The following is a 25,437-nucleotide window of genomic DNA, read 5'->3' as shown; positions in this document are numbered from 1 at the left end:
TGTGCTGCCACCCTGGGAAGTCCAGAGAGACACAGATCACCGCAACGTGCTGGGGTCTGGCCCATGCCTACCGAGCCCTGTTCAATACTGTTCAGTGCCTTAAGGGGGAAAGGGGGGGAAGCGAAGTGGCGGGCACTGCGGCTGGTGCTGCCACAGCTGCAGGGTCTGCACCGGTTTCCCCGGTGGGCACAGCAGCTGCTCCAGCCCCAGCTGCAGGCAGCGTGGCTGAGCCCAATGACCAACCTGTGCCGGTAGCAGTCGCCCCCGTAAAACTAAAGAAAGACGCAAAGAGAGCAGATCGCTCCGGGAGGGATGACGATGAGCCAGGGTCATTGCGGGAGATAGAGACAGAGATCATCACCCGGTCCCTGTCCCTGGGCGAGCTGCGAGACATGTGGAAAGATTTCAGCCGCCACCCTGGCGAGCACATTGCCACCTGGCTGCTGTGGTGCTGGGATAATGGGGCCAGCAGCTTGGAGTTAGAGGGCAAGGAAGCCAAACAGCTGGGATCCCTGGCCAGGGATGGGGGCATTGACAAGGCCATTGGGAAAAAGGAACAAGTCCTCAGCCTCTGGAGGAGACTTCTGTCAGGCGTGAGGGAGAGGTACCCCTTCAGTGACGATTTTGTATGCTACCCTGGCAAGTGGACCAATATGGAAAGGGGTATTCAGTATAACTATCTGAAGGGTGGGTGTCAGGAGGATGGGGCCAAGCTCTTTTCAGTGGTGCCCAGTGACAGGACAAGGGGCAATGGGCACAAACTGAGGCACAGGAAGTTCCGTCTGAACATGAGGAAGAACTTCTTCCCTCTGAGGGTGACGGAGCACTGGAACAGGCTACCCAGGGAGGTTGTGGAGTCTCCTTCTCTGGAGATATTCAAGACCCGCCTGGACAAGGTCCTGTGCAGCCTGCTGTAGGTGACCCTGCTTCGGCAGGAGGGTTGGACTAGATGACCCACAGAGGTCCCTTCCAACCCCTACTATTCTGTGATTCTGTGATTCTGTGATTGTATGGGGTGACACAGCGGAGGAGGTTTTTGAGAAAGGGGAGAAAATAGTTCAGATCCTTCTGAAAGCCGGTTTCGCCATTAAGCAAAGTAAAGCCAAGGGACCTGCGCAAGAGATCCAGTTTTTGGGAATAAAATGGCAGGATGGGCACCGTCAAATCCCAATGGATGTCATCAACAAAATAGCAGCCATGTCTCCACCAACCAGCAAAAAGGAAGCACAGGCCTTCCTGGGTGTTGTGGGTTTTTGGAGGATGCACATCCCAAATTACAGCCAGATTGTAAGTCCTCTGTACCACGTGACCCGGAAGAAGAATGATTTTGAATGGGGCCCTGAGCAAAGACAGGCATTTGAACAAATTAAACGGGAGATAGTTCATGCCGTAGCCCTTGGTCCAGTCCGGTCAGGGCAAGATGTTAAAAACGTGCCCTACACCGCAGCCGGGGAGAATGGCCCAACCTGGAGTCTCTGGCAGAAAGCACCAGGGGAGACTCGAGGTCGACCCCTGGGGTTCTGGAGCCGGGGATACAAAGGATCCGAGGCCCGCTATACTCCCACTGAAAAAGAGATTCTGGCAGCATATGAAGGCGTTCGAGCTGCTTCAGAAGTGGTCGGCACTGAAGCACAGCTCCTCCTAGCACCACGATTGCCGGTCCTGGGCTGGATGTTCAAAGAGAGGGTCCCCTCTACGCATCATGCCACCGATGCTGCGTGGAGTAAGTGGGTCGCTCTGATCACCCAGCGCGCCCGAATGGGAAACCCCAGTCGCCCAGGAATTCTGGAGGTAATCATGGACTGGCCAGAAGGCAAAGATTTTGGAGCATCGCCAGAGGAGGAGGTGACACGTGCTGAAGAGGCCCCACTGTATAACCAGCTGCCAGAAGATAAGAAACAGTATGCCCTGTTCACGGATGGGTCCTGTCGCATTGTGGGGAAGCAGCGGAGGTGGAAGGCTGCTGTATGGAGCCCTACACAAGTCGCGGAAACTGCTGAGGGAGAAGGTGAGTCCAGCCAGTTTGCAGAGGTGAAAGCCATCCAGCTGGCTTTAGACATTGCCAGTCGAGAGAAGTGGCCAGTGCTCTATCTTTACACCGACTCTTGGATGGTGGCCAGTGCCTTATGGGGGTGGCTGCAGCAATGGAAGAAGAACAACTGGCAGCGCAGAGGCAAACCCATATGGGCTGCCCCATTGTGGCAAGATATTGCTGCCTGGCTGGAGCAGTTGGTTGTAAAAGTCCGTCATGTGGACGCCCACATCCCTGAGAGTCAGGCCACTGAAGAACATCAAAACAACCACCAGGTAGATCAGGCTGCTAAGATTGAAGTGGCTCAGGTGGATCTGGACTGGCAACATAAGGGTGAACTCTTTATAGCTCGGTGGGCCCATGACACCTCGGGCCACCAATGAAGAGACGTGACATACCAATGGGCTCGTGACCGAGGGGTGGACTTGACCATGGACACCATCGCACAGGTTATCCATGACTGTGAAACATGCGCTGCAATCAAGCAAGCCAAGCGGGTAAAGCCTCAGTGGTATGGAGGACGATGACTAAAATATAAATACGGGGAGGCTTGGCAGATTGACTACATCACACTGCCACAAACCCGCCAAGGCAAGCGCTATGTGCTCACAATGGTGGAGGCCACCACCGGATGGCTGGAAACCTACCCTGTGCCCCATGCCACCGCCCGGAATACCATCCTGGGCCTTGAAAAACAAGTCCTGTGGCGACATGGCACTCCCGGAAGAATTGAGTCGGACAATGGGACTCATTTTCGTAACAGCCTCATCGACATCTGGGCCAAAGAACACGGTATTGAGTGGGTGTATCACATCCCCTACCATGCACCAGCCTCTGGAAAGATCGAGCGGTACAATGGGCTGGTAAAAACCACTTTGAGGGCAATGGGGGGTGGAACTTTCAAAAGTTGGGATACTCATTTAGCAAAGGCCACCTGGTTGGTTAACACCAGAGGGTCCACCAACTGGGCTGGTCCTGCCCAGTCAAAACCTCAGCGCCCCGTAGAAGGGGATAAAGTCCCTGTAGTGCACATGTGGAACATGTTAGGGAAGACGGTTTGGGTTAATCCTGCCTCAGGCAAAGGCAAGCCCGTCCGCGGGATTGCTTTTGCTCAAGGACCTGGGTGTACCTGGTGGGTAATGCGGAAGGATGGGGAAGTCCGATGTGTACCTCATGGGGATTTAATTTTGGGCGAGAATAGTCCATAAATAAATTGTATAAAGTTAGTTGTTAAATAATCCTGTCACTGTCTGTTATCACTGTTATAATTGTTATATTTTGTACCAGTAGTAGCATAGTAAGAATCGTCCAGATTAAAGAAGGATGGATTTTTTTGATGAAAACCTAGCAGAGCACAGCGATGATGGAACTGGACCTGGTTTTCAACAACTGGCATCCAGCAACTTCATCAAGATCAACATCTCCTGCAGACTGTGGGCACGGGCTGCACCAGATGCATCAGCCGTGAGCTCCGGATGCAGCAAGTGACCGCCCATCACCACACATCACCTCTCCTGCCACGAAAGACCATTACGACAGATGGAGCCTGAAGTCACGGATTAAATGAACTCAATGGACACTTTAGAGTGATGATCCATAAACTAAGGGAATGATATCTGGAGACAGGAGAAGTGGTGGTGATCAACTGGACAATGGGGGACCTGGGCATGACGTAGATGGTATGGAATAAGGGGTGGATAATGTCCTGGTTTTGGCCAGGACAGGGTTAATTTTCACCGGACTCCAGGAAGGGGCACAGCCGGGGGGTGGGGGCTGACCCCACCTGGCCAAACAGAGCCCGGTATTCCATACCATGTGCCTACCATGTGCCGTCATGGCTCGGCGGGGACTCACTTGCGGTTTGGGAGGGCGCAGCACCAGTCCTGTTCGGGAGAGTGGGTCTGTTGTGCAGTTCGTTGTTGTGTTTTCTCCTTATCTGTATCGTTGTTGTTACTGTTCCCTCTGTTTGCTGTTCTGTTAAACTGCCCTTATCCTGACCCACCAGTTTCTGCCCGTTTCTTTTCATTCTCCTCCGCACGCCGGCGGGGGGAGGGGCGGTGGCGTGGTGCTTTTGTTGCCGGCGGCAGCCGAAACCAAAACAGTGCGGCTTTTAGTTCTGCTGGTGTTTGACTGTAGGGATTAAAATCCTGAGCTTGAGGACACCTGACAGTGGTTCAGAGAAACTTGTGCTAACAGTTCTGCCACTCTTAGGGAAAAGCTTGAACTTGTTGGCTGGGAAGACAGGCACCCCCCCCCACCCCTCCCCACACACCTGCTCAACAGCTTTTCTAATCTGGATGCACTATTGGCTGGCTTCAAAACAAAAATAAGGACATTTTAGGTAATTTGGCAAAATAGAGTAGAAATCTCTATATACAGCTTGGAATTGCAGTGTTTCATAATAGAGGTTTAGGGATTTGTAGTGTAGGCTTGTATAGTTTTCTCTTGGGTTTTTTTGTTCTGTATCTACTAGATTTGTCAAATGTTTTGATTTGTATTAAAATATTTTTGTTTAGTAGTTTCAGACTGGCTACTCATCTGAAATGTTTTGGGGTTTTTGTTTTTTAATATGTAGTCAAGTGTCTGACGTGACTTTACAGGACTGTGTTTAACTTGATGGAGGGCTGGAAGAGTTGATACGTATTGTGTTTTAAAATAGAGGCATTTTTTAATGTTCTTAAATTAGTTCAACTTGCTAATAATGCTAAGTCTCTGTCAGAAGCATATATCATACATAAGATGAATGATGCAGAAGAGCTGCCCCTGTAGAAAACTACTAGAAAGGTATTTTGTATTAAAGTTGTTCAGTAAAATAAAGAAAACGGCTGAAGTGTTTGATGTGTGAACAGCAGCTTGTCTTTCTTCCCAGTCACAGTACTGTAATTACTAGGTGTTTTGTGTTGAATTTCTGGCTTGCTACCATAGCTTTAACTGCAAAAGGTGTCTTTCTCTTCTTTGTCATAGTGGTTAGGGTATTCACCTGGGAGGGAAGGGATGAGATTTGGAATTTTTTAATGCAGAAAAAGTGTTTTTTCTAGTTCCTGGTCAGCTGGTTTAACCACTTTTGATGTATAAAATGAAGTAGTATCTTTCTCTTTTATATTATATTTTTTGTTTTGTTAGTATTTTTCTCAAACTCTTTTCAAAGAGGGAGCTGATCTTTGCTTTTGCAAGAAAATGGTTAGAAGCTTATTTCTGGCAGCATTCAGGGTTGTCGGAGAGACTACGTGTCCCTAGATATGGGTGCCTGGATTCCAGAAATGGACATTATTTTAAGCACTGTTTCTGGTGGTAATACTACATGACTATCTGGTCAACAGCCTGCCTCCTGAATTCTGTCCAGAGTTATGTCAGGACACAGTTTCACGTTACTGGTTTATCATCTAGCTGCTGTTGAGCAGGCATTTCTCCACTTGCTCCAGACCAGTTTCTCCTTGTTGCTTTCCCCATGTCAAATCTAGTGGTCTTGCCGCTGTGGTTTTTGAGCCAGTTCAGCTGTCTGATCTGGTGAAATCCTTACACATAGAAGAAGAAGGAAAAAAACCTTCTGAATCAAACCTTTTACTTGATGATTACAAAGTTCATTGCGAGGTGAGTAGTAAAAGCTGTCGGAGGAAGGATGGAAGGACCGTCCTGTTCGTCAGTAGCTGGCTGGATGTGCCTAACTCTGTCACAAACTCAAATTTGTTGGTTGAATGTTGCAGCGTTCAGGATTGAAGGTTATCTTGTGGACATAGTGTGTAGTAGTAGTGAAATACAGTAGAAATGAGATAGCTACTCTTACTAGGAGTTTCGACAGAGTAAAGGAAAGTTTTTCCATAGGATTTAAAATAAATTGTTTTGTAAATTTCAGGGGGGAGAGAGAAAGTGTAAGCTTCAGGAAGAAAGAGTCTGCTAAAAAAAAGACTTTATTTTTACTCTTTGTTAAAATCTTTTTCCTAATGCCATGATGAAAAATTAACTAGTATACGCTGGTATGTTGTATCCAATTTCTGTGGAAGGGGAAAAGAGATCAGAATTTTCTGTTAGTGTGTCAAAGGGGAAAAGTTCATGGATACGCTTAAGCCGTTCTACCTATTTAACAGCAGTGTGTGAAGAATCGTTATACCTAAAGACTGCTTTGGTGTGTGTTATCCATTTGTGCATAATTTGGGGGCCCTGTGGAATGATCTGATGTGTATCAGAAGTGTAGAACAGTTGCCAGCTTCTCTTAGTTGGAAAGGCTTATTAGCATTCAACTCCTGAAAACTAAGATTAGATCTAGCAACTAATCCCAAAAGCAGGTAGGTGGTAAATGGAGAAAGAGGAGGCTTCAGAGTGATTGTGGGGGAGAAAAAAAAAAAAACAACAAAGAAAAGAAAATGTAATCCAGCACAGAATCACAGAATCACAGAATAGTAGGGGGTGGAAGGGACCTCTGTGGGTCATCTAGTCCAACCCTCCTGCCGAAGCAGGGTCACCTACAGCAGGCTGCACAGGACCTTGTCCAGGCGGGTCTTGAATATCTCCAGAGAAGGAGACTCCACAACCTCCCTGGGCAGCCTGTTCCAGTGCTCCGTCACCCTCAGAGAGAAGAAGTTCTTCCTCATGTTCAGACGGAACTTCCTGTGCCTCAGTTTGTGCTCATTGCCCCTTGTCCTGTCACTGGGCACCACTGAAAAGAGCTTGGCCCCATCCTCCTGACACCCACCCTTCAGATATTTGTAAGCATTTATAAGGTCCCCTCTCAGCCTTCTCTTCTTCAGGCTGAACAAGCCCCGTTCCCTCAACCTCTCCTCGTAGGGGAGATGTTCCAGTCCCCTCATCATCCTCATAGTCCTCCGCTGGACTCTCTCCAGTAGCTCTTCATCTTTCTTGAAGTGGGGAGCCCAGAACTGGACACAGTACTCTAGATGAGGCCTCATCAGGGCAGTGTAGAGGGGAAGGAGAACCTCCCTCGTCCTGCTGGCCACACTCTTCTTGATGCACCCCAGGATGCCATTGGCCTTCTTGGCAGCCAGGGCACACTGCTGGCTCATGGTCAACCTGTCATCCACCAGGACGCCCAGGTCCCTCTCCGCAGAGCTGCTCTCCAGCAGGTCCGTCCCAAGCCTGTGTTGGTGCATGGGATTGTTCCTCCCCAGGTGCAGGACCCTGCATTTGGCTTTGAACCTCATCAGGTTCCTCTCTGCCCAGCTTTCCAGCCTGTCCAGGTCACTCTGAATGGCAGCACAGCCTTCTGGTGTATCTACCACACCTCCCAGTTTGGTGTCATCAGCAAACTTGCTGAGGGTACATTCTAACTCTTCATCCAGGTCGTTGATGAAGAAGTTAAACAAGACTGGGCCCAGTACTGACCCCTGGGGGACACCACTTGTTACCAGCCTCCAACTAGACTCAGTGCCACTGATGACAACCCTCTGAGTTCTGCCATTCAGCCAGTTCTCTATCCACTTCACCGACCACTCATCCAGCCCACACTTCCTCAACTTCCCTAGGAGGATATCATGGGAGATATGTGTCGATATGTGATATCATGTGTCGAAAGCCTTGCTGAAGTCAAGGTAGACAACATCCACGGCTCTCCCTTCGTTTACCCAGCCAGTCATGTCATCGTAGAAAGCTATCAGATTGGTCAGGCATGATTTCCCCTTGGTGAATCCATGCTGACTACTCCTGATAACCTTCTGTTCTTCCACTTGCTTGATGATGGCCTCCAGGATAAGCTGCTCCATCACCTTTCCTGGGATGGAGGTGAGGCTGACCGGCCTGTAGTTCCCTGGGTCCTCCTTCTTGCCCTTTTTGAAGATTGGAGTGACAAACACTCCAATCTTCCAAGCACAACCAGGAAAAAATTGTAAATGTTGAGCAGTATGTTTCATAGGCTTCTCTTTATGAATTATTTCAGATGACAGAGAATGAATAAAAATAAAGGAATTATTTTTAATGTTCGGAATTTGAGGTAAAAAAGTATGTATTTAAAATTTTTATTTCTGGAGTATGTGAATTAGGTGAATGTTGGCATTGAACTGGAGAAAGTAAAACTTCCTGGTAGTACGGATGATCCTAACTAAAGTTTCTCCTTCAGGCAGAGGGCATGTCTTTCTGTCTAGTAGATCTAGCTTGGTTGTCATTAGTCTGGATGTTTTTGTAGTGATAGGGCTAGCACTGAAGAAAGTGGATCTTCGGAAGTTATTAGTGCTGCCTGTATTTCCTCCAGTCTGTAAACTGATCTGTGAAATGTATTCATGACATGGGGCAGGATTTTCTGGGCTGCTCTTTGTGGTGGTAACAGAAATGGAGACCCCCTTTGCTACAGTAAAAGGACTGTGTTACTTCTCTTGTTGCTGACAGCAATAGATAGCACTACCTTAGATTTCATGTTTGTAAGAAGGGGAGCAGTGAGCCATATTTTCAGTGTACAGAAGTTTGTTTACAGTTTCGGAAAACTTCAGTTTCTTAGAGTTGACTCTGAACTGCTTGGCGGGGGAAAGTGTTAGCTGTGCTATTACCCTGATTCTTGGATTGTTGTGTCTTAGAGACTTGGAAGTGTGTATGGCCATGTTTCTGAACTTTGCTGAATTGTGAAAAATAAGCATTTGGTATTAGGTCTTGCAGCACCAAAAAAAAAAACCCAAACAAAATGACCACTGCCAAAAAACCAAAACCAAACAAAAAATGCAAACAACCAAAAAACTTAAACATCTTTCAGGCTTAGTTGTTTCTTATCTAACAGTGATTTGGGTAGTGTTTATGGTAAATATAGCTTGGCAAACATTAGCTACAAATTTTGTTTAAAAGTATGTTTAGAACAAAACCACTTTTTGAGACAGAAGTATCTTATTTTCGATTAGATTGTGATTGAAAATAAAACTCGTGACTTTAACATGAAGAGTGGCTTATGGTAAGATAATGAGCTTTCAACCATCTGTAGAAGAAATTGTGTTTTCAATAACTAATGTCCAGGTTCAAAAGTCTTCAAAATTGAAATTTTTTTTTTTCTAAATAATTCCTCTTCTACAGTTAATTTTTCTGTGTGCATGCATGGAGTTTTGATTGTCCCTTGGAGCAAATAAAAAAAGAGCTGCTTTCTCATAAATTATAAATAATCTATTTTTTAATTCATTTGAAAATACGTCTTTACCTTTTTTAAGGATACATGAAAATCCACTTTCAGTTTTTAAAAGAATAAAATCAGCCTAATTGACTTAAATGTCAGCATCTCTGGAAAAAGTTCAAGGTGCTGATTTTCCCCCCTTCCTCCCCCAGTTTGCTGTGAAACTAAATTTGCTTTTCAGTAGCTCACTGAAATTGTTGAGAATTGGTTTCAGAATCCATCTTAACTAAATTATTGTTATTTCTGAGGGAATATTTCTTTGAGCTCTGGGATTTCTTCCTCAAAAGTACAGAGACATTTAACCTCAGAAGTTAATGGCTTATAATGGTTATGGGGCAGTAATATTTTGAGAGCAAAATTTTGAGAATAAAGCATCTATTGACAGGTAATTAGCGCTTTTCCAATGCTAAGAAAGAATTGGAAAAGAAGTTTGTACCAGAATATTAAAAGCACAAGATTGTTTCTTTGCCTAGTATGACTTCATTTGGTTTTATTTGTTAATGTAAACAGATGGGCTAACTAGATGAGATTAAATCCTCATGAGAGACTGGTTTTGGGAGGGAAACTTTAATTTTACTATGAAGTTGAATAACTTTGCTGTTTTACCCAGTTGCATCTCACTGAGAAAGTAGGGAAGGGGAGAAACAGCTCTGAGTTTTCCTGTTCTATTTGTTTTTCTAAGCTTGTCATGGCTTTGACAATTCCTTGTGGAAACCATTTTCTCAGGAAAGAATGCACCCAGTACATTGTGTCTGCGTGCGGTGGAAAAGGAGGTGGTTTGCTGCAGCAGCAACTCTTGTTTACTAATATGCCTTTCATATTTACAACAAATGAAAGAAGACAACAAACAGAGAAGGAGGAGTGGTATTTCCTGGAATAAAGCTTGAGAAATTGTGATAATGCAGTCAGTTACTAGAGTTTAAAAGGAAAGTACTGCTAGTAGCTTTTGTGACCTGTTTTGTGAGCTTTTCTTGGTTTGATTTAAAGTGTACTCAGTAACATTGTGTGCAGCGGCTCATCTCCTTTCCAAAGGATACTGTATATCCAAATCTTTAATTTCACTTTTTTGCGTTCGTTACAAATGTAATATTAGTCATTGTTTCTGTGGTAAGTGAAGATTAAAATTTTTAAGTCTCTCGGAATTTCTTGTATGCTGTTATATTAGCATGGTTCCTTAAATTGGTCACTGTTAATCAGTTCCTGAAATCTAAACTCATGTTCAGCCTAGGTTGAGTAGCAAATTTTGTGTGCGCTTTCGGTTGTCAAAAATCTTGTGCAGTATTACAATCTTAGCTTTTAAAAATATAGTAGAGTAATATATTGCTCTTTTGATTTTTCCCCTTACAGGTTCGATCTGTGGATGAGATGAATCATGAGTTTCAAGCTCTTGCCCTAGAATCTCGGGGAATGGGAGAGGTAATTATTGAGGGCTGAAAATACAATTGGTGGTTTGGAAATGTGGATACAATTTAAGAAGTCTTAAATAATATGGCATGAAGTGAAGAGCTTCTCTTAAGACAAAATTGGTTTTTCAGGCAACCGAAGATTTCTGTTCTAAGGTGAAGATAAGCTAAAGTACTTTGAAAGAACGATGGGATGGTTCGTGACTGGATCAACTGTGTTACTGTGTCACTCTTACTAGATTACTGGTACTCTTGGCAAAGTGACAGGGTAATTTGTTTGAAAGTTTTTGCAGCTCTCTGAAATGAGGCATGTTTTCAGTGTCACTGTATCTAAGCTAGTGAAACAGTTGCTTACTACCTCTCAGAAGCCCAAGAGGCTGGGATCTGAAAAGATCTGGCTCCAGAGAAAGTGGAATTTGCATACCCTGACAGAAATGTGTGGTAGTTTACTATTTTTTTTACTGGTGATTGGTCCTTAAAAGAAGATTTTAACTTTTTAGCTTCATCCAAGGTTCCATGTTGACTTGCTTGAACCATCTGCTATTTGAAAAAGCAGTAGTAGATGAAGCCCTGTTCTTTAGAAGGCTGAGTAACCACATCAGATATGCTTGCCTCCCCTCATGCCCCCCCCCCCCCCCCCCCCCCCCCCCCGTTCGAAAGGTAAAGGTGTTAGGTATCTGTGATAGTGTGGATGGGTAAAATTCGTGTTGATGTTTGTTCTTTTGCCACCCACAGAGTACTCTGAGAGATTGAAAGCAGTGAAAGTGAAGGATGGCACAAATGCCTTGAAATTAATTTGGGGTGTATATGGCTGCTCATAGAGATCTTCCATTTAGGTTATCTCAGATTGTGGGACATAGTTCTGCATGATTGTGATTTTGTTTGTTTGTTTTAATGGTATTCTGTGGATCTGTGAAGATTTTTTTTTTTAATAAAAAAAGAGTGCAACAAAACCCCCACACACTCAAAAAGCCAGAGTTCTGATACAGTAATGTAGCATCAGAAGTTGACTGCACTTATTAGGTTGTTACATCTTTTCATTTGAACAATGACTTCCAGGTATCTTGAGGTAATACAGGTTCACATAGCTAGGCTGACTTAGTGATTTTCTGAATGTATTGCACATCAATAAAGTAGTTCTGGAATAGATTCCATGGCTGTTCTAACTTTCTTTTTTTGATTATAATCTTCCAAAATATTAAAGGAAATGCCTCACAAAGACCCTTGTAAGCTAGAATTGGTAGTTGTGTGCTTGCATGTCAAGTGATCTGCTTCTAGCTATTGGGAAGTTGTTCTTTTCCTCATTTTCTCTGTCTGGATAGATTTTTCTCTGAACTGAAGTTAATTTCTTGTTCATAACTCTAATCCTTCTTGGTCTTTTTTTAGCCTGACTGGAATCAATACTTGACATTAGGAGGCTGTTAAGTCTTACTTTTCACATCATTACTAAAATCAAGGCTGGCTGTGAATCCTCAAGCAAGTATCTATTCCATGTGTAAAGGACTATAGTATGAAATCTGTTTTCATGGTACCGTAACACGTTTTGGAAACAATACATACTGGAAATCCGTCTGTTAAGCTATCCATCTGAGCTGCATTCAGATGGAGCCTGGTATCAATCAGTATCGAGAGTAGGACAGCATAACATGAGCCAGATGTACAGTTTCCTTGATGTGTTTCTGTCTTGCAACTCTTTGTTAATTTATTCTGTAAAGAAACAGGCTAAAGTTTTACTAGCAAGAGATCTGCTGTATTGCAGGCATCTTTCTCTGAATGTCTCCTAAAATTTTAGCTGTTAGGTTGGTTAAACACAGATGATTCTTCTGGCTCCAGCTGCTAAAAGCTATCGTAACCCTTAAGGTCATGATTGTATTGTATTCTGAAGAAATACTGACACATGGTGCTATTTCTCTAGGCATCTGTTGTTTGCTATTTCAGGGCCAGCATAGTGGACTTCAGGACCTTTAGTGTGTGTGACCTAATGCAGGCATACATAAAATTAATTGCCAAACAGAATATGAAACTAAATATTTTTTTCATAATGTCTGTTCTTACAGAAACTGACAAGGTTAAAGCACACACAAATTTCATTTAAGGGACAGTGTATCCGTTTCAGGGGTCAAAACTACATTCAGAGAAATTGTAGAAGGCTCTGCAGGAATAAATTCTGCTCTTGAAAAGAAATAAAAAAATAATAATAAAAAACATTCATCGTTCAAGAACCAATAATCGAGACTGCAGTTACTTGCCAGAGAGCTGGTTAAGAGGCAGCTTTAGCATAATTGGTTATTATCTATGCATAGAAAAGGGCTTTGTTCATCTGACGGAGATGTAACGGGGACCAGTGCTGATACTGAAAAAGACACTTTTCGGCATGCTTTTGGAAGAGCTTAGTAAGAAATATGGGCATCTTTTCCATTATTTTGAATTAGGATTGGATGTGTCTTCGTAAAATTTCTGTTCTGATGGATTAAATGCAGGAAATACTGAACAAAATGCATGTTATCAAAGGGTAAAGCACAATGATTTTAGCTACTACGTGTATTAAATCGTGATGACTTCTTCTGAAGTGTTTTTCAGTAAAACTAATCAAGTGGGGTTTTTTTCTTTCTGTTAGAGAAACACAGGCATTTTGTTTTTCTGAAAAGTACTCATTTTTTGGAGTTCCACAATGAAATAGTTGACAGCTGCGAGGGCTGCACATTTGTATAGCAATCCAATAGCTAAAACATCCCTTTAAAAAGAATATGGTATATGTCATATCTATCATCTGTCAATAATAGGTAAATAATAAATCTAAATCTTTGGCCCTTGGGGTGATGCAAAATTGTAAACTTTAGAAAACTCCATTTATTTAAATATTTGAGGGAATTCTCTGTTGTGTGGAAATCTTAATGAATATTTTTTCTTTAAATCTGTTTGATCTTCAATAGAATACAGTTTAAATTTAGCCTCTTGAGGTATAGATGATGCATTATATTTTGTGTTAAAGATATTCTGTGTTCTTTGTGTACCGGAGTACACAAAGACCGCAAGGAGTTGAATATATCTGTTTGGAGTTTAAGAGTATGTAGTTAAAAAAACCAAAAACCAACCCACCCACAAAAAAACAACAAACCAAAGCAAACCTAAAAAAACCCCAACAAAATCCCTCTGAACAACCTGTACCTTTGCAGTGAGGATTATTATTGCTTTCTACCCGTAGACAGGTTTTTTCCTCTTGATAGAAATCCTGTGAGTGAGTTCTGAAATCAAAACTAGTATTGCAGAGTTCTTCTCTTAATTTGCATATTCTTAACACTGTGTTGTGTGAACACAAGTCTGATAATGGAATTCACTAATTTCAGGGTAGGCATACTTTAAGGGAATGCTGCTCATTTTATGACACCCAAGATATTACTTGATCTGTTTTATTCTGACAAGGTTGTGTTAGGTTGTGACATCTTCACTTTTGTATTTCTCATAGCTTTAGTCTCAGCTGGACGCATTTGAACTTGTCTTAGACTACATTTAAAATATAAATGTGGTTCTCCAAGGTTTCATAGATATCATAAAATGCTTGCTTTCGCTTCTACCCCTATCCTAGAAAATGAAAAATAAGAAGTATTGCAAATTTGTAACAATATGAAGCAAAAAAGGATGAGTAGATTGCATAGGGCGATGTGAAATTTATCTTTTGTTTTTAGCTGAACCACGGTTGTAAGCTTCCATTAATCTCTTTCTCTGTCCTCTGATGGCTAACTTCATCCCTTAAATTCAGGGTAAACTTAATATCCTGGTGCTCTCAAGGTATGCTTGATTGACATCTGTGATGATTCTCCTATGCGTTGAGAAAGTGGGCATCTCTGTCAGGGCAGGTCATTACAATGTAACACTTGCAAGCATAACACTCTCCGATAGTTTTGTTGAGCTTTGGCTATTAATCATCCTCTGCACAAAGTCCTCCTGTGGTAATGAATTTATGTAGGGAATCCAGGAGTTTCAGTAGGTTAGCGATTCAAAATTGTTTGTGTCTGGTAACAGCTCTGGGCAGCACAGAAAACAGCAATGAGCAATGCTTAAGTTACTCAAGAGGAGCTCTCATCACCTCTGTTTCAGTGTTAATATTGTGGCCTGTTAATAGCAATCTTACACTCTTTTGTAAGCTTTCAATGCTACATTAAGAAATACCAAAAAACCCCCCCTCATTACTAGTTTCATGAAGGCTCAGACTAAGCAGCTGTGAAGTTCAGAAGCGTTTACCTTTTTTTTTTTTTTTGAAATTCACAAAATTTGAAATTTTAAATTGAACATTACACTTTGCAGAATTTGATGGATTACAATGCTGTCTTCAGAGCTCTTCCATATTTTTTTGCAAGTTGTTTTCATTTGTAGTTTCAGTTGATGGACCTTCCAAAGTACGTAATAATGTAGTCTGAGAATACAGTTTTTTAAGTACGTATTCAAGAGAAAATGTGATATGCAGCGTTTGGCAGTTGTACTGCTACCGATGGGAATAAAGTAAAAGTAGTAAAATACAAGGAAAAAGAATGCTGGCATTTGAGGTATTTTTGATTGTGTGGTGCTGCTGTCATGTCCTGCTAAGCCTTCTGTCCTCATAAACAGTACAAGAAGTGATAACTGATCAAACTTGAAACTTACTGCTTTTGAAGTAGTAAGGAAAAAAAAAATAATACATCTAAATGAAATCGTTGATGTGTGGAACCTCACATTTGAATGTCACAGATCTGTAACCAGCAGATCCCAATGGTCTAAAGGAGCTGACTTGCCACTGTGTGTGTTAGTCACTTTCTAAAATTTGGAACGTGATCCATTTCTAAGTGAACAGAACTTTACAGGACTGCTGCAGTTTCTGGTTATCATGACAGTACTAGGTAAAGGCCAAGCTTTTGAGCCAACATGGAAAAAAGGCAATGTTCGTTAAAGTTTCTGAGAGGATTGACTTGGTTTAACACAGGGATTAATTTGATTAGCTTTTTTCACAGCTGCTTCTGTATTCTGTATCTTTCTGTCGTAAGTTCAGAATCTCAGTCTTGTTGTGGTCATTTGAGTGATTTCTTTATACAGCATCAGCTTCAGTAACAGAGCATAACTTTTAAGTGTTTATAATTATTCCTTGACAATGCGTGCTTCCTTATGTAAAGCTGACTTTGGTGTCTAAAATGACTTACTTGCATATCCTCTTAATAGTATTGCAGTTTTTTGCCCATATATACACATATTTTTAAATAACACCGTTTTCTCTTTTGGAACAGCTTTTACCTGCAAAAAAGTTTTGGGAACCTGATGATTCAGCAAAAGATGGACAAAAAGGGATATTCCTTGGTGATGAGTGGAGAGAGACTGCATGGGGAACTCCTCGTAAGCAATTGATGTATATGTATTGAAAAATTAGTTGTGTTTGCTAAATGCTGTTTCAAAGTAAATTAGTATTATAAATTGTAATTGTTATTAAATTTTACTTTCCTGTAATTTTAATTGTGGAAATGTATACTGCTCTGGTGGTTGTGTGCCAATAACACTTTTTGAAACTGGGATTTAGGATTTTTTTATTTAATTTAATTTTGGTCTTGTTTAGTATTGCCTCTGTAATGAAATATAAAAATGTTCTAAGCTGTATTTAAAAAAACGCAATAGTTTTATTTATTTGTTTATTTTTAACAGACCATTCTATGTCCCAACCGATTATGGTACAGAGAAAGCCTGGACAGGGTTTTCATGGAAACAGTGAAGTAAATGCTGTATTGTCTCCACGATCAGAAAGTGGTGGCCTTGGAGTGAGCATGGTAGAATATGTGTTAAGTTCCTCTCCAGCTGAGAAATTGGATTCCCGGTTTAGGAAAGGAGCTTTTGTAAGTAATGCAGTGTGTTTAAGCTTGCCTGGTTAGCTACTATGGTCTTACTGTCTTGTATGGTTGTATTTTCTACTCTATTTGTCCATTATCATTTTTTAACTCTTTAAGAAGGAAGTGTTTAGTTACTATCTCAGTCTTCCTCAATTGGAGGGGATGGAAAAGGGAAGTGGTTTAGGAATCTGGACAAAACAGCTGTCTTTAAAAAAGTACTTTCCTAACACCTTTAAATAAAGGTAGGAAAAAGATTGCAAATAGCTTACTCTAAAATGTGTGATGGGCTTTATTCTAGATCTTCCTGTCCTGTGTTTCCAAACTGGTTTGTTTTGTACTAGATGTTTTAACTGTATGAAATAAACTTTAATTCAAAGTGTTACTGCTTTAACAGCACCGCTATAGTTAAGGTTGAGTTAGCTCTTCCATTATAAATCTTGGCATTCCTTTTTCCCATTTTGGCAGTTATTAATTGCATGTGGTTGAAACTTGATGACCAAGTTATCCACCAAATGCAGTTTCATTGGAAACAAACTGTTTGTATTGTTTACGTGCACTGTAGTGTAGAATTAGGTCACCTTGTGGTGCTCCTATTGTGTTCTGTTCAATATTCAGAATCAAACAGATTCTTTTTCCTCAGGGCACTAGAGATGCTGAAACAGATGGACCTGAGAAAGGAGATCAGAAAGGCAAGGCTTCTCCATTTGAGGAGGACAAAAACAGAGATCTTAAACAAGGAGATGATGAGGATGTTACTAAAATAAATGGCAGAGGTTTGCCAAATGGAATGGATGCCGATTGCAAAGATTTTAAGTAAGCTTTTAACTGTTTTTCAAGAAGACAAGCGTGTCTCTTAAGGGCGTTATTACAGTTCTGGTTTGTGTGTCAGCTTTAAACATTACCCAGCTGCAGACTGATTCTTCCTACTTCACATCCTCCCTTTCCCACTGTGCCACATGTTTCTTAGGATGTCATTAATGTGTGTGTCACTTCTCATGAGACAAATTCATCTTAATATAGTAATTACTCAAAGTTAATGGGTACCTTGAAAATGTGGTGAATTAGAGGGATAAAAAATTTAACCCTTGTAATTTCAAACTAAATTCCTTTCTCTGCTTCTTTTTAATACTCTAACTTTTGCATCTGATTGTTGTTGTAGAGAGCAAGTCCTGCCGAATTTTTATTTCCTTCAAATTTTGCTAGTGGATACCACAGCCAAACTTATTTCCCCACAAAAGTCTTTATAGGAACCATGTATTTGACTAAGGGGAAACAATGTTTTTCTCTCTTTGCATAGCTAAATGTCAGCTATTCACAGTGCAGAATGGTGTTGTGGTTTGATTGTTTTCTTAGGATGAAAAGAAATTGGACCAAGCTCAAGTTTTTGATCTGTGGACTCGTAAATGACAGCGCAGCCAGCCTGTCTTTTCATAATGCTAAAGTGCATTTTTAGATTGGGTATTTTTAAAGGACCAGTCTTTGTTTTTAAATGACTGTGATGCATTTGTAACTGTCATACAGAAGAATTAATAAGATCAGAAAAGTAGACTGCTGTTCATAAATTTATGTTAATGTGATGAACATGACCGAATAGTTGTGGTTTCATTAGTTCATAATTAACACGTATGTTAAAATGCATGTTTGAATCTCATACGTGTTTCCTACCTTTAAAAAAAATGTATTCACCTGAGGCTAAGGAGGGATTCTTCAAGTCTATTTTTCAAGACATAATATTGAAAAGAATATAATACCAAGCATATTAGAGAGCTCGAATTAACTTCTTTTGGATGCATGCTGCAATATGCACAATAAACAGTTACTTCCAATATTATATGTAGAAAATGCAATATAAATTTTGTCCTGCTTTTCTTTACCAGTATCTATTTCAATTTTGAAGTAGTTGCTTGCAAAGCACCTTTTGTATTATTTAAAGAGAGGAAATATTAAAAAATACGCAGGTGCAAAAAAGCATCCAACGCCAGTAAACCTCAGAAAAAATAAGGCCATCTAATTTAAATGGGCCACGTAAAATGGTGGTATAAAGCCCTCCAAATAGAGGTTTGTAATTGAAGCATTGACACAACTTTAACTATAGCAACAGAACAGCACCAATATAAGGAGCAACCTATATTAGGTAAACATAAGTATTACCAAAAAAACTTTGTCATATCCTCCTCCTTGTATTTTTATTGTACTTAACAGCTTTTAAAAACTAAAATATGTACTGAAATAACTGTCTTTTCTCCTTTTGTTCTTCACTTTGTTGATACTGAATGTCACTTGGGAAGAATAGGAATATTAAATGGCTTCAAACTCAAGTTTTGCACAGTGAGCAAGACATGGTTGCTAGCTAGGATATTTAGATGGTAGCCAGTATGTTATAGACTATCGTCGTGAGGTTGGTTGTTACATTTTAAAAAACCTAGCGTAGGTGCTTTATCTTTGAAGTATTTTGTCCACAGTTATAGATCATTCAGTATTGTTGAATAAACTCATTAAAAGACTGCTTTCTAGCTGTACAGTCTTTAGAGTTGGTATCAGCAAATACGTAAGTACTGGCAGATTTCTTTGCATTAGTCTTGTGCTTCAGTGAGGAACAGATACGTCAGCCTTGGAGCCCCGAAGAGGAAGGAGAACAGGTAGCACTAAGGCTGTGTCTCTGTCCTAGAATTAGCAGTATATTATAATGTTCTGGCACTGTACGGCTGGAATAAATGTAGTTTCATACTGCAAGATGGCAGTTTGCATTTGAGCCAATTTTTCAAAAATAAAGCAAATTTAACTGGAAGTTGTATGCTTCCTGAGAAACAATATATAATTATCAAGTTCTGCCAACACAGTAATGCTGTTAAGGGATCATAGATTCTCTCACACAACTCCTTCCTAGTAGTTGACTTAGATGTTTTTTCCCCAGTAAAGATTGGTAGTCTGAATAATGTGGCCTGATACAGAAGGTGGGGTACCACTCCAAATTAAGGTACCCTAAATCTAGCTAAATACAGGGTTGGGAATCTGTTTAGGATGTGAATCTGTTGACATCTCACATCAGGTTTTTGCCTGCAGGTGTTTATAGGTGCAGAGATTCCCCTGTAGGCAGTGGGGACGTAGCCAATACAGCCGGTGGAGAAAAGAGAACAATTCAGCTTTTACTGTAAAGTAAATGCCTAGTGACTGGTCAGTTGAGTTGCGGTCTAGGCTCTGTCAAAAGTATTGACTGGATTTTTCATCCCCTCTGGTGGGAATTTAAACACTGTTGCACCTAGAGATGTGCAAGTGTAGCTATCTGTATTTCAATTTCCACCAGTCATTCATACTTGGAAACTGAACTTACAGGGATTTGGCGCAGTAAATGATTTCCAGCTCCATATTTCTGCGTTACTGTCAACAGAAATCAAACACCTACGTTTTGCTCTATCTAAAAGATTTTCTCCTGGAACAACAGGCTATATTTATTCTTAGGGAAACTGAGATGGAATCAATGGGATTATAGTAGCAACATGTTTTTTTCCCCTGACCAATCATCTGGTGTAGTGTAGTCTATTAAATGAGTTGTGTAGAAAATGAAATGTTTTAGTCAAATGCTAAATGAGGCAGTTATGAGTCCATTTTACTTAAGGTAAAAAACATATTGTTTGTTTTTGAGATGTGGAAGGTCCTTCCCATGTTGTATGTTTGTCTATTTCCAGTTGAAGTTTTATTGTCTCTTTCTCTGCTTTGGCATGAGGTGCACTTAGCCATTTCCTTTTTTTGCGGGGGTTTAAATTTCTCTTCAGTATTTTTTCTGGCAATTCCTGCCACTCCCAAAATGTAGTGAGGAGCCATCCCAAAAGTTACAGGTGACCCACAGTTCACTCAGGACAGCCTTAAAGATTAGTTTGTTTTTGTCAGCGATTTGAAGAGCTGTGTAGTCTGTAAGTTGAAAAAAATAAATAAAATTATGCTTTGAAATGAAATGCGTCCTTTATCTTGAGCCGTCAATGCATGCTGGTTAAAATTGTTAAAATCAGTCTATCAGTTCCCTTTGTAAAGTCTCCGAGTTCAGAGATCCTTTTAAAATAGAAGTGCTCTACGCTGTCCCTGGACAGCTTTATTTAAGGCTGAAGAGTCTATCTTGAATTTCTTCTATACAGTCGTACCCCTGGAAGTCGACAAGCCTCCCCAACAGAAGTAGCTGAACGCTTGGTCCCCAATCCCAGCACCACAGAAGGATTAGGTCCACTTCCCAATCCTACAGCCCACAAGCCTCTGGTAGAAGAATTTTCAAATCCAGAAAATCAGAATCTAGATGCCATGGAACAAGTTGGTCTTGATTCTCTACAGTTTGACTATCCTGGCAATCAGGTACAAATGGACTCTTCGGGAGCTACTGTAGGACTTTTTGACTACAGTTCTCAGCAGCAGGTTAGTACTGGACTTAAAAACATGCCAAAGTGGTCTTTTAATTTGTGCATTGTCCTCTTTGATCATCAGTCATTTAAGCATATCATACATTTAACTGTTTTGTCTGTGACCTAACCAAAGGTAAATAAATGCATATTTAATCTAGAAGAAAATCAGTGTATGATTTTCTAGCTTAGTAAATTATTAGAATAGAAGCTTGGTTTAAAATATTTTTTGTAAGTTACTCCCAGTATATTATAGCCCTGACTTTTGAGAACTGAAATGCATCTTTTTTATTTTCCAACAGCTTTTCCAGAGGACTAGTGCTCTGACTGTTCAACAGTTAACAGCAGCCCAGCAGCAGCAATACGCACTGGCTGCAGCTCAGCAGCCACACATAGGTGAGGTTTTTGTAAAGTATAGCAGGCATCCCTGGCAAAAGCGGGTGTGTTGCTTTGGTATAATCCTTTCAGTTTTACCCACAGTGTTCTAATTGAAATAGATAGTGATCAGTTGGCCCATTTTAGCAGTTCCCCTGAAAACTGCTTAGAGCGACTGCATAAGACTGTCCTCTCCTTAGAGAAAGTTTTCTGTTGTGTAGATTTTTGCCTACTTTGAACTGTTACATACAAAATAATAAAAATTATTTTTGCTTGTGTAGTACAATAGTTGAATTACGATGGGAGAAAAAGTAAAAGCTTTTGTGCTGTAAGTAGTGATAGAAACACTAGCTTTATTTACTAAAATAACAAAAATATGCAATTGTGGTAGTCTGTTGCAGTTTAGTAGTTTTGATAATTCAGTTAAAAACCAGTGTGTAGTAGGATTTTGAAATCAGACTTCTGTGTTGATTAGATCATTCTTGTTAACAACACCTTTTAAACAGATAGCTCATTATTCTTGCAGGTACCTTTCTTTGTGATGGTATTACTCTTTAGGAAGCATTTTTTTCTGTCTCTCTAAAATAATTCAGTGAATTAATTAAATGCATAACGTTCTTAGTATGCTGGCAACTCAACAGGAGGCTGTATTTCAGTGACAACAGTTTTATCTGCTGCTGTGGGGAAGCTGTGTGTTTGGGGTGAGGGAGGTTGGAATGCACATGGAAGCAATTCCTTATTTGAGGAAGGGAGCTCCTCAACTTCTAACACTGTAGGCCAGGTTTCAAGATTCCTGCCCTTCCCACTCTGCACCACGAGGCTGTTGAGATGTGTGCACCTATCTCCTTCCTCTGTGAGGCAGAAAGTGCTCAGGATCAGGAGGGGAGGCAGAAATAAGAAGCAGCGTGTCTGAAGAGATGTGTACACGTTCTCCTGTCATACGGTGACAGTTAAGCTTTCTCGCAGGCTTGTTTAGATTGTGAGGTCTGTTCAGACAGGGATCAGCAGTCTGTAGCGGGGGTTTAAAAGCTCTTTAGCGTTATGTAGCTAATACAGTCTTGGAGCTGGGAGCATGACGGACTGAGATGTTTGTGTCAGCATGCAAATCCTGTCGTCTGCCTGTCTTTGACTTCTGAAATGCAGAGAAGCCCCTGCTTTGTCTAAAGTGCTGACTGAGCAGTCGGCTGTTATCTTGCGTCTTCTGATAGGCATATTAGTAGAAACTTAGCAAGAAGCCTGCTGTTTGGAAGGAGGAACATAGTTTGATGTGCCGTGCTTGCTGGACTAGTTGCTGCCTCGGTGTTGGAGAAGGTGCGTGAACCTGACTGACAGGGGAAACTCTGGGTAGCAGTGCTTTGTTTGATGACTGAGTTTCTTCAGTTGTCTCCTTCCATTACCATCTTTACATCAGATTTGGATTCCTGAAAAGATTAGCATCTCATAACTGGCTGTTTGAAAGCCAGGTATCGGATTTAAACTATCTGGTTAGAGTTATCTCCTGTTGTCAGTGAAAAGAGATTTGTATCTCTAGCAGGTGATTCATTTTATTTGACTGGTTCACTTAAGACACTAGATGATGTGTCTGATACAGATTTAGTTGTAAGACTTGTATAACTTCTAGATAGTTAAAGTTGGACAAGGTAAATTCCATTTTGAATAATCCCTTCTGTATAAGGGTAGGTAGATACAGATAAGATAAATTTCCTTGGAGTCTGTAGGTCCAGCAAAACAAAGCTGTTAGGCCTTGGGATTAGTAAGAAAAGACTGGTGAGAAGACATAGAAGTGTTGATTTCTGTAATGGTGTACCTGCTCTTAGAAACTTCTAAAGTACAAACAGTTCTGATTGTAACAGATATGCTTTGTGATTTGATTGGTTTGAATATGATGATGCTTGCTAAGTATGTTAGCTATAATTAAACTCTGTTTATTACTGTAGCAGGCGTATTCTCAGCAGGCTTGGCTCCAGCTGCCTTTGTGCCAAACCCATACATTATCAGTGCTGCTCCTCCAGGTACTGACCCATACACTGCAGCTGGGTTAGCTGCAGCAGCTACCCTAGCAGGTAACTGAACACTTTCTAGTGTCTATCTTGATAATTTTACTGAATGAAATTTGAAAAAAGCTGAAATCCATCCTGTTTATTCTCTGTAAATATATTTCTAGGAAGGAGGCATTTGTAGGAAAATTAATAATTGCTATTTTTAAAGTTTTTGCTAAAATGTAAAAGGATTCAGTTTCTGTTATATATGGATTCTGAGTATTTCTTTCCACTGGAATTTATATGCAACAGGTTTCTTCTGAAAATACTTTTTCTTAATAGGGTTTCATCTGACATTAGTAGTATGTATAGCCTTTCCTTGTATGTTTTTACTCAGTGCATTGATTTTCTAGTTGTGGATTTTATCATTCCCAGCAGGTATGAAAATAAACATGATCTCTAGCATGCTAAAAGGCCCAGACAACAGATAAACCTCAAGCCCAGGAAAATCTCTTAAAAAGTTAATAGATATCGCTGTGGAACAACACTACTGAGTATCAAGTCCCAGCTAGTGCCCAGACCTGAGCACAACATTTTGAAAAAACCTCTGTATCTCCAGTTGGTGGTTTCACAGGAAAGGCAGTAGAAAGAACTAGTATCTATGTATACATAATGCATTATGTGTATAATACAGTGATGTAGAGAGCTCAGTTCTTTTACGGGTTCTTTTATCGATAGACTGGAAGAAGTAAGTGTGCCTGCTCTGAAGAGTGTGACATGGGAGGCAGAGGCCATAACTGTGTTTGTTTATAAGCAAAGGAAGTGTACAGAAAGGTGGAGTAATAGATGATGAAAATCTCGTTGTATCACTGTCAGGAGGAGGGGTCTGGGTCATTCTGTGATATTCTGAAATGATCTTTTTCCCAGCCACAGAAACTGATTTTGAGTGTTCTTTGGTGTACAGGCTTTGAATACGTTAAGTATTTTCTTTGTCACCTGCATCTCCCAAGGGTATTTAGTTTTTCTTAGAGAAGGTATGGTTTGATGTGAATCCTTTAGGTTAACCCATTTGTGTTCATGTATCATTTTGGCTAATATGGGAATTAATTTCTTTTTAATACTAATTTCCATTTTGACATTTAGAAGATTGATCAATGAGGGATGCTGCAAACAATGTAAACAATTACTTTCATTAATAGCTGCAATAGATGGAATAATCATGTTTTCTGGTTTTAGGTCCTGCTGTGGTTCCGCCTCAGTATTATGGTGTTCCATGGGGGGTGTATCCAGCCAATTTATTTCAGCAGCAAGCGGCAGCAGCAAATACCACAGCAAATCAGCAAGCAGCTTCACAGGCACAACAGGGACAGCAACCGGTATGTTCTTCAAAAAAAGGAAATGTGCATTTAAAGCCTTACCTTAACATTTTCAGTATATAAGCATCAGCTTCTAGAAAATTTTATGTAATTCAGATATGTTGTATCAAATAATAAATATTAAAAATTCTCAGTTTTCTTACATTATTGATTATCATTGTTTTTAAAAATTCACTTACTCTATGCTAAATATTCAGCTTATCTTGCAGTCCCAATTTCTTAAAATAAAAAAGTGGTAAATAATTCCTTTAATCCAGTTTATTGTGCTGTTGCATTTATGTCTAGATAATGCTGCCTGTACAGTTCTTCAAAAATTAATGTAAAGTTAAATGCTAACCTCGAAAGCTAACATAAGGGAATGAAAAGAGTTTTAGGAGGATATTGTTTCTTTTAAGCATGGAAAAAGATTGATCTATTTTTTTTTTGTTAATTAGCTGGAAAATGCAATGTTACATATTTTTCTTTGTCTCTCTGAAAAGTAGGGAAATAAAGGTGTTATGAGTAGTTTTGTTGTTTACTGGGGAAGAAGAATTACCCTGCATATTTTTCTGTGACAGAATAATTGTATTACAACATCACCATGTGCCGTATGTTATTTTTACCTTGGTAAATCAAGAGTAACCATTTGTTACAAGAACTTGTTGAAATTTCAATTTCTTTAACTTTAAAAAAAAAAAATGCTAATTTTCTATTGTTATTCTGGATGCGTTTTTAAAACCATTATGTCATCTTTCGGTATAAACAAATGGCCTTTTCCACAAAGGAAAAACCTAAATCTTCTAGTGATCTTATGCTTGAATTAATGTATTTTATTTTTGCTAGCAATATGGTTAATTTCAATGCCATTCTCATAAATTTTATATACTAAGTGACTTTGAGTTACCATGAAGTTCCATAGTAGCTTCATCACCGTTACAATATTCAGGAGGATCTTTCCTCCTACTG

General features: G+C 40.4%; 1 protein-coding gene across 7 annotated transcripts in view; it reads left to right on the top strand.

Moving 5' to 3' along the window:
- PUM2 (pumilio RNA binding family member 2) overlaps positions 1-25,437 on the top strand; it is a 72,099-nt gene that overhangs the window by 14,645 nt on the left and 32,017 nt on the right. For 5 of the 7 annotated variants that reach the window (XM_075414899.1, XM_075414898.1, XM_075414897.1 and 2 more), the window contains exons 2-9: positions 10,476-10,544; positions 15,787-15,892; positions 16,196-16,383; positions 17,018-17,190; positions 20,508-20,778; positions 21,065-21,158; positions 23,075-23,200; positions 24,353-24,492. In XM_075414899.1, coding sequence (XP_075271014.1) covers positions 10,494-10,544; positions 15,787-15,892; positions 16,196-16,383; positions 17,018-17,190; positions 20,508-20,778; positions 21,065-21,158; positions 23,075-23,200; positions 24,353-24,492 — 1,149 coding nt within the window. In that variant the 5' untranslated portion in view covers positions 10,476-10,493. The remainder of the gene's footprint in view (positions 1-10,475; positions 10,545-15,786; positions 15,893-16,195; positions 16,384-17,017; positions 17,191-20,507; positions 20,779-21,064; positions 21,159-23,074; positions 23,201-24,352; positions 24,493-25,437) is intronic. The other 2 variants (XM_075414896.1, XM_075414893.1) reach the window with 1 other exon arrangement.

This window comes from Opisthocomus hoazin, chromosome 2 (genome assembly GCF_030867145.1).
Source record: "Opisthocomus hoazin isolate bOpiHoa1 chromosome 2, bOpiHoa1.hap1, whole genome shotgun sequence".
In the NCBI taxonomy this organism is placed as follows: domain Eukaryota; kingdom Metazoa; phylum Chordata; class Aves; order Opisthocomiformes; family Opisthocomidae; genus Opisthocomus; species Opisthocomus hoazin.
Note: the sequence above shows the minus strand (reverse complement) of the source record. Positions and strands in the feature narration are given on the sequence as shown.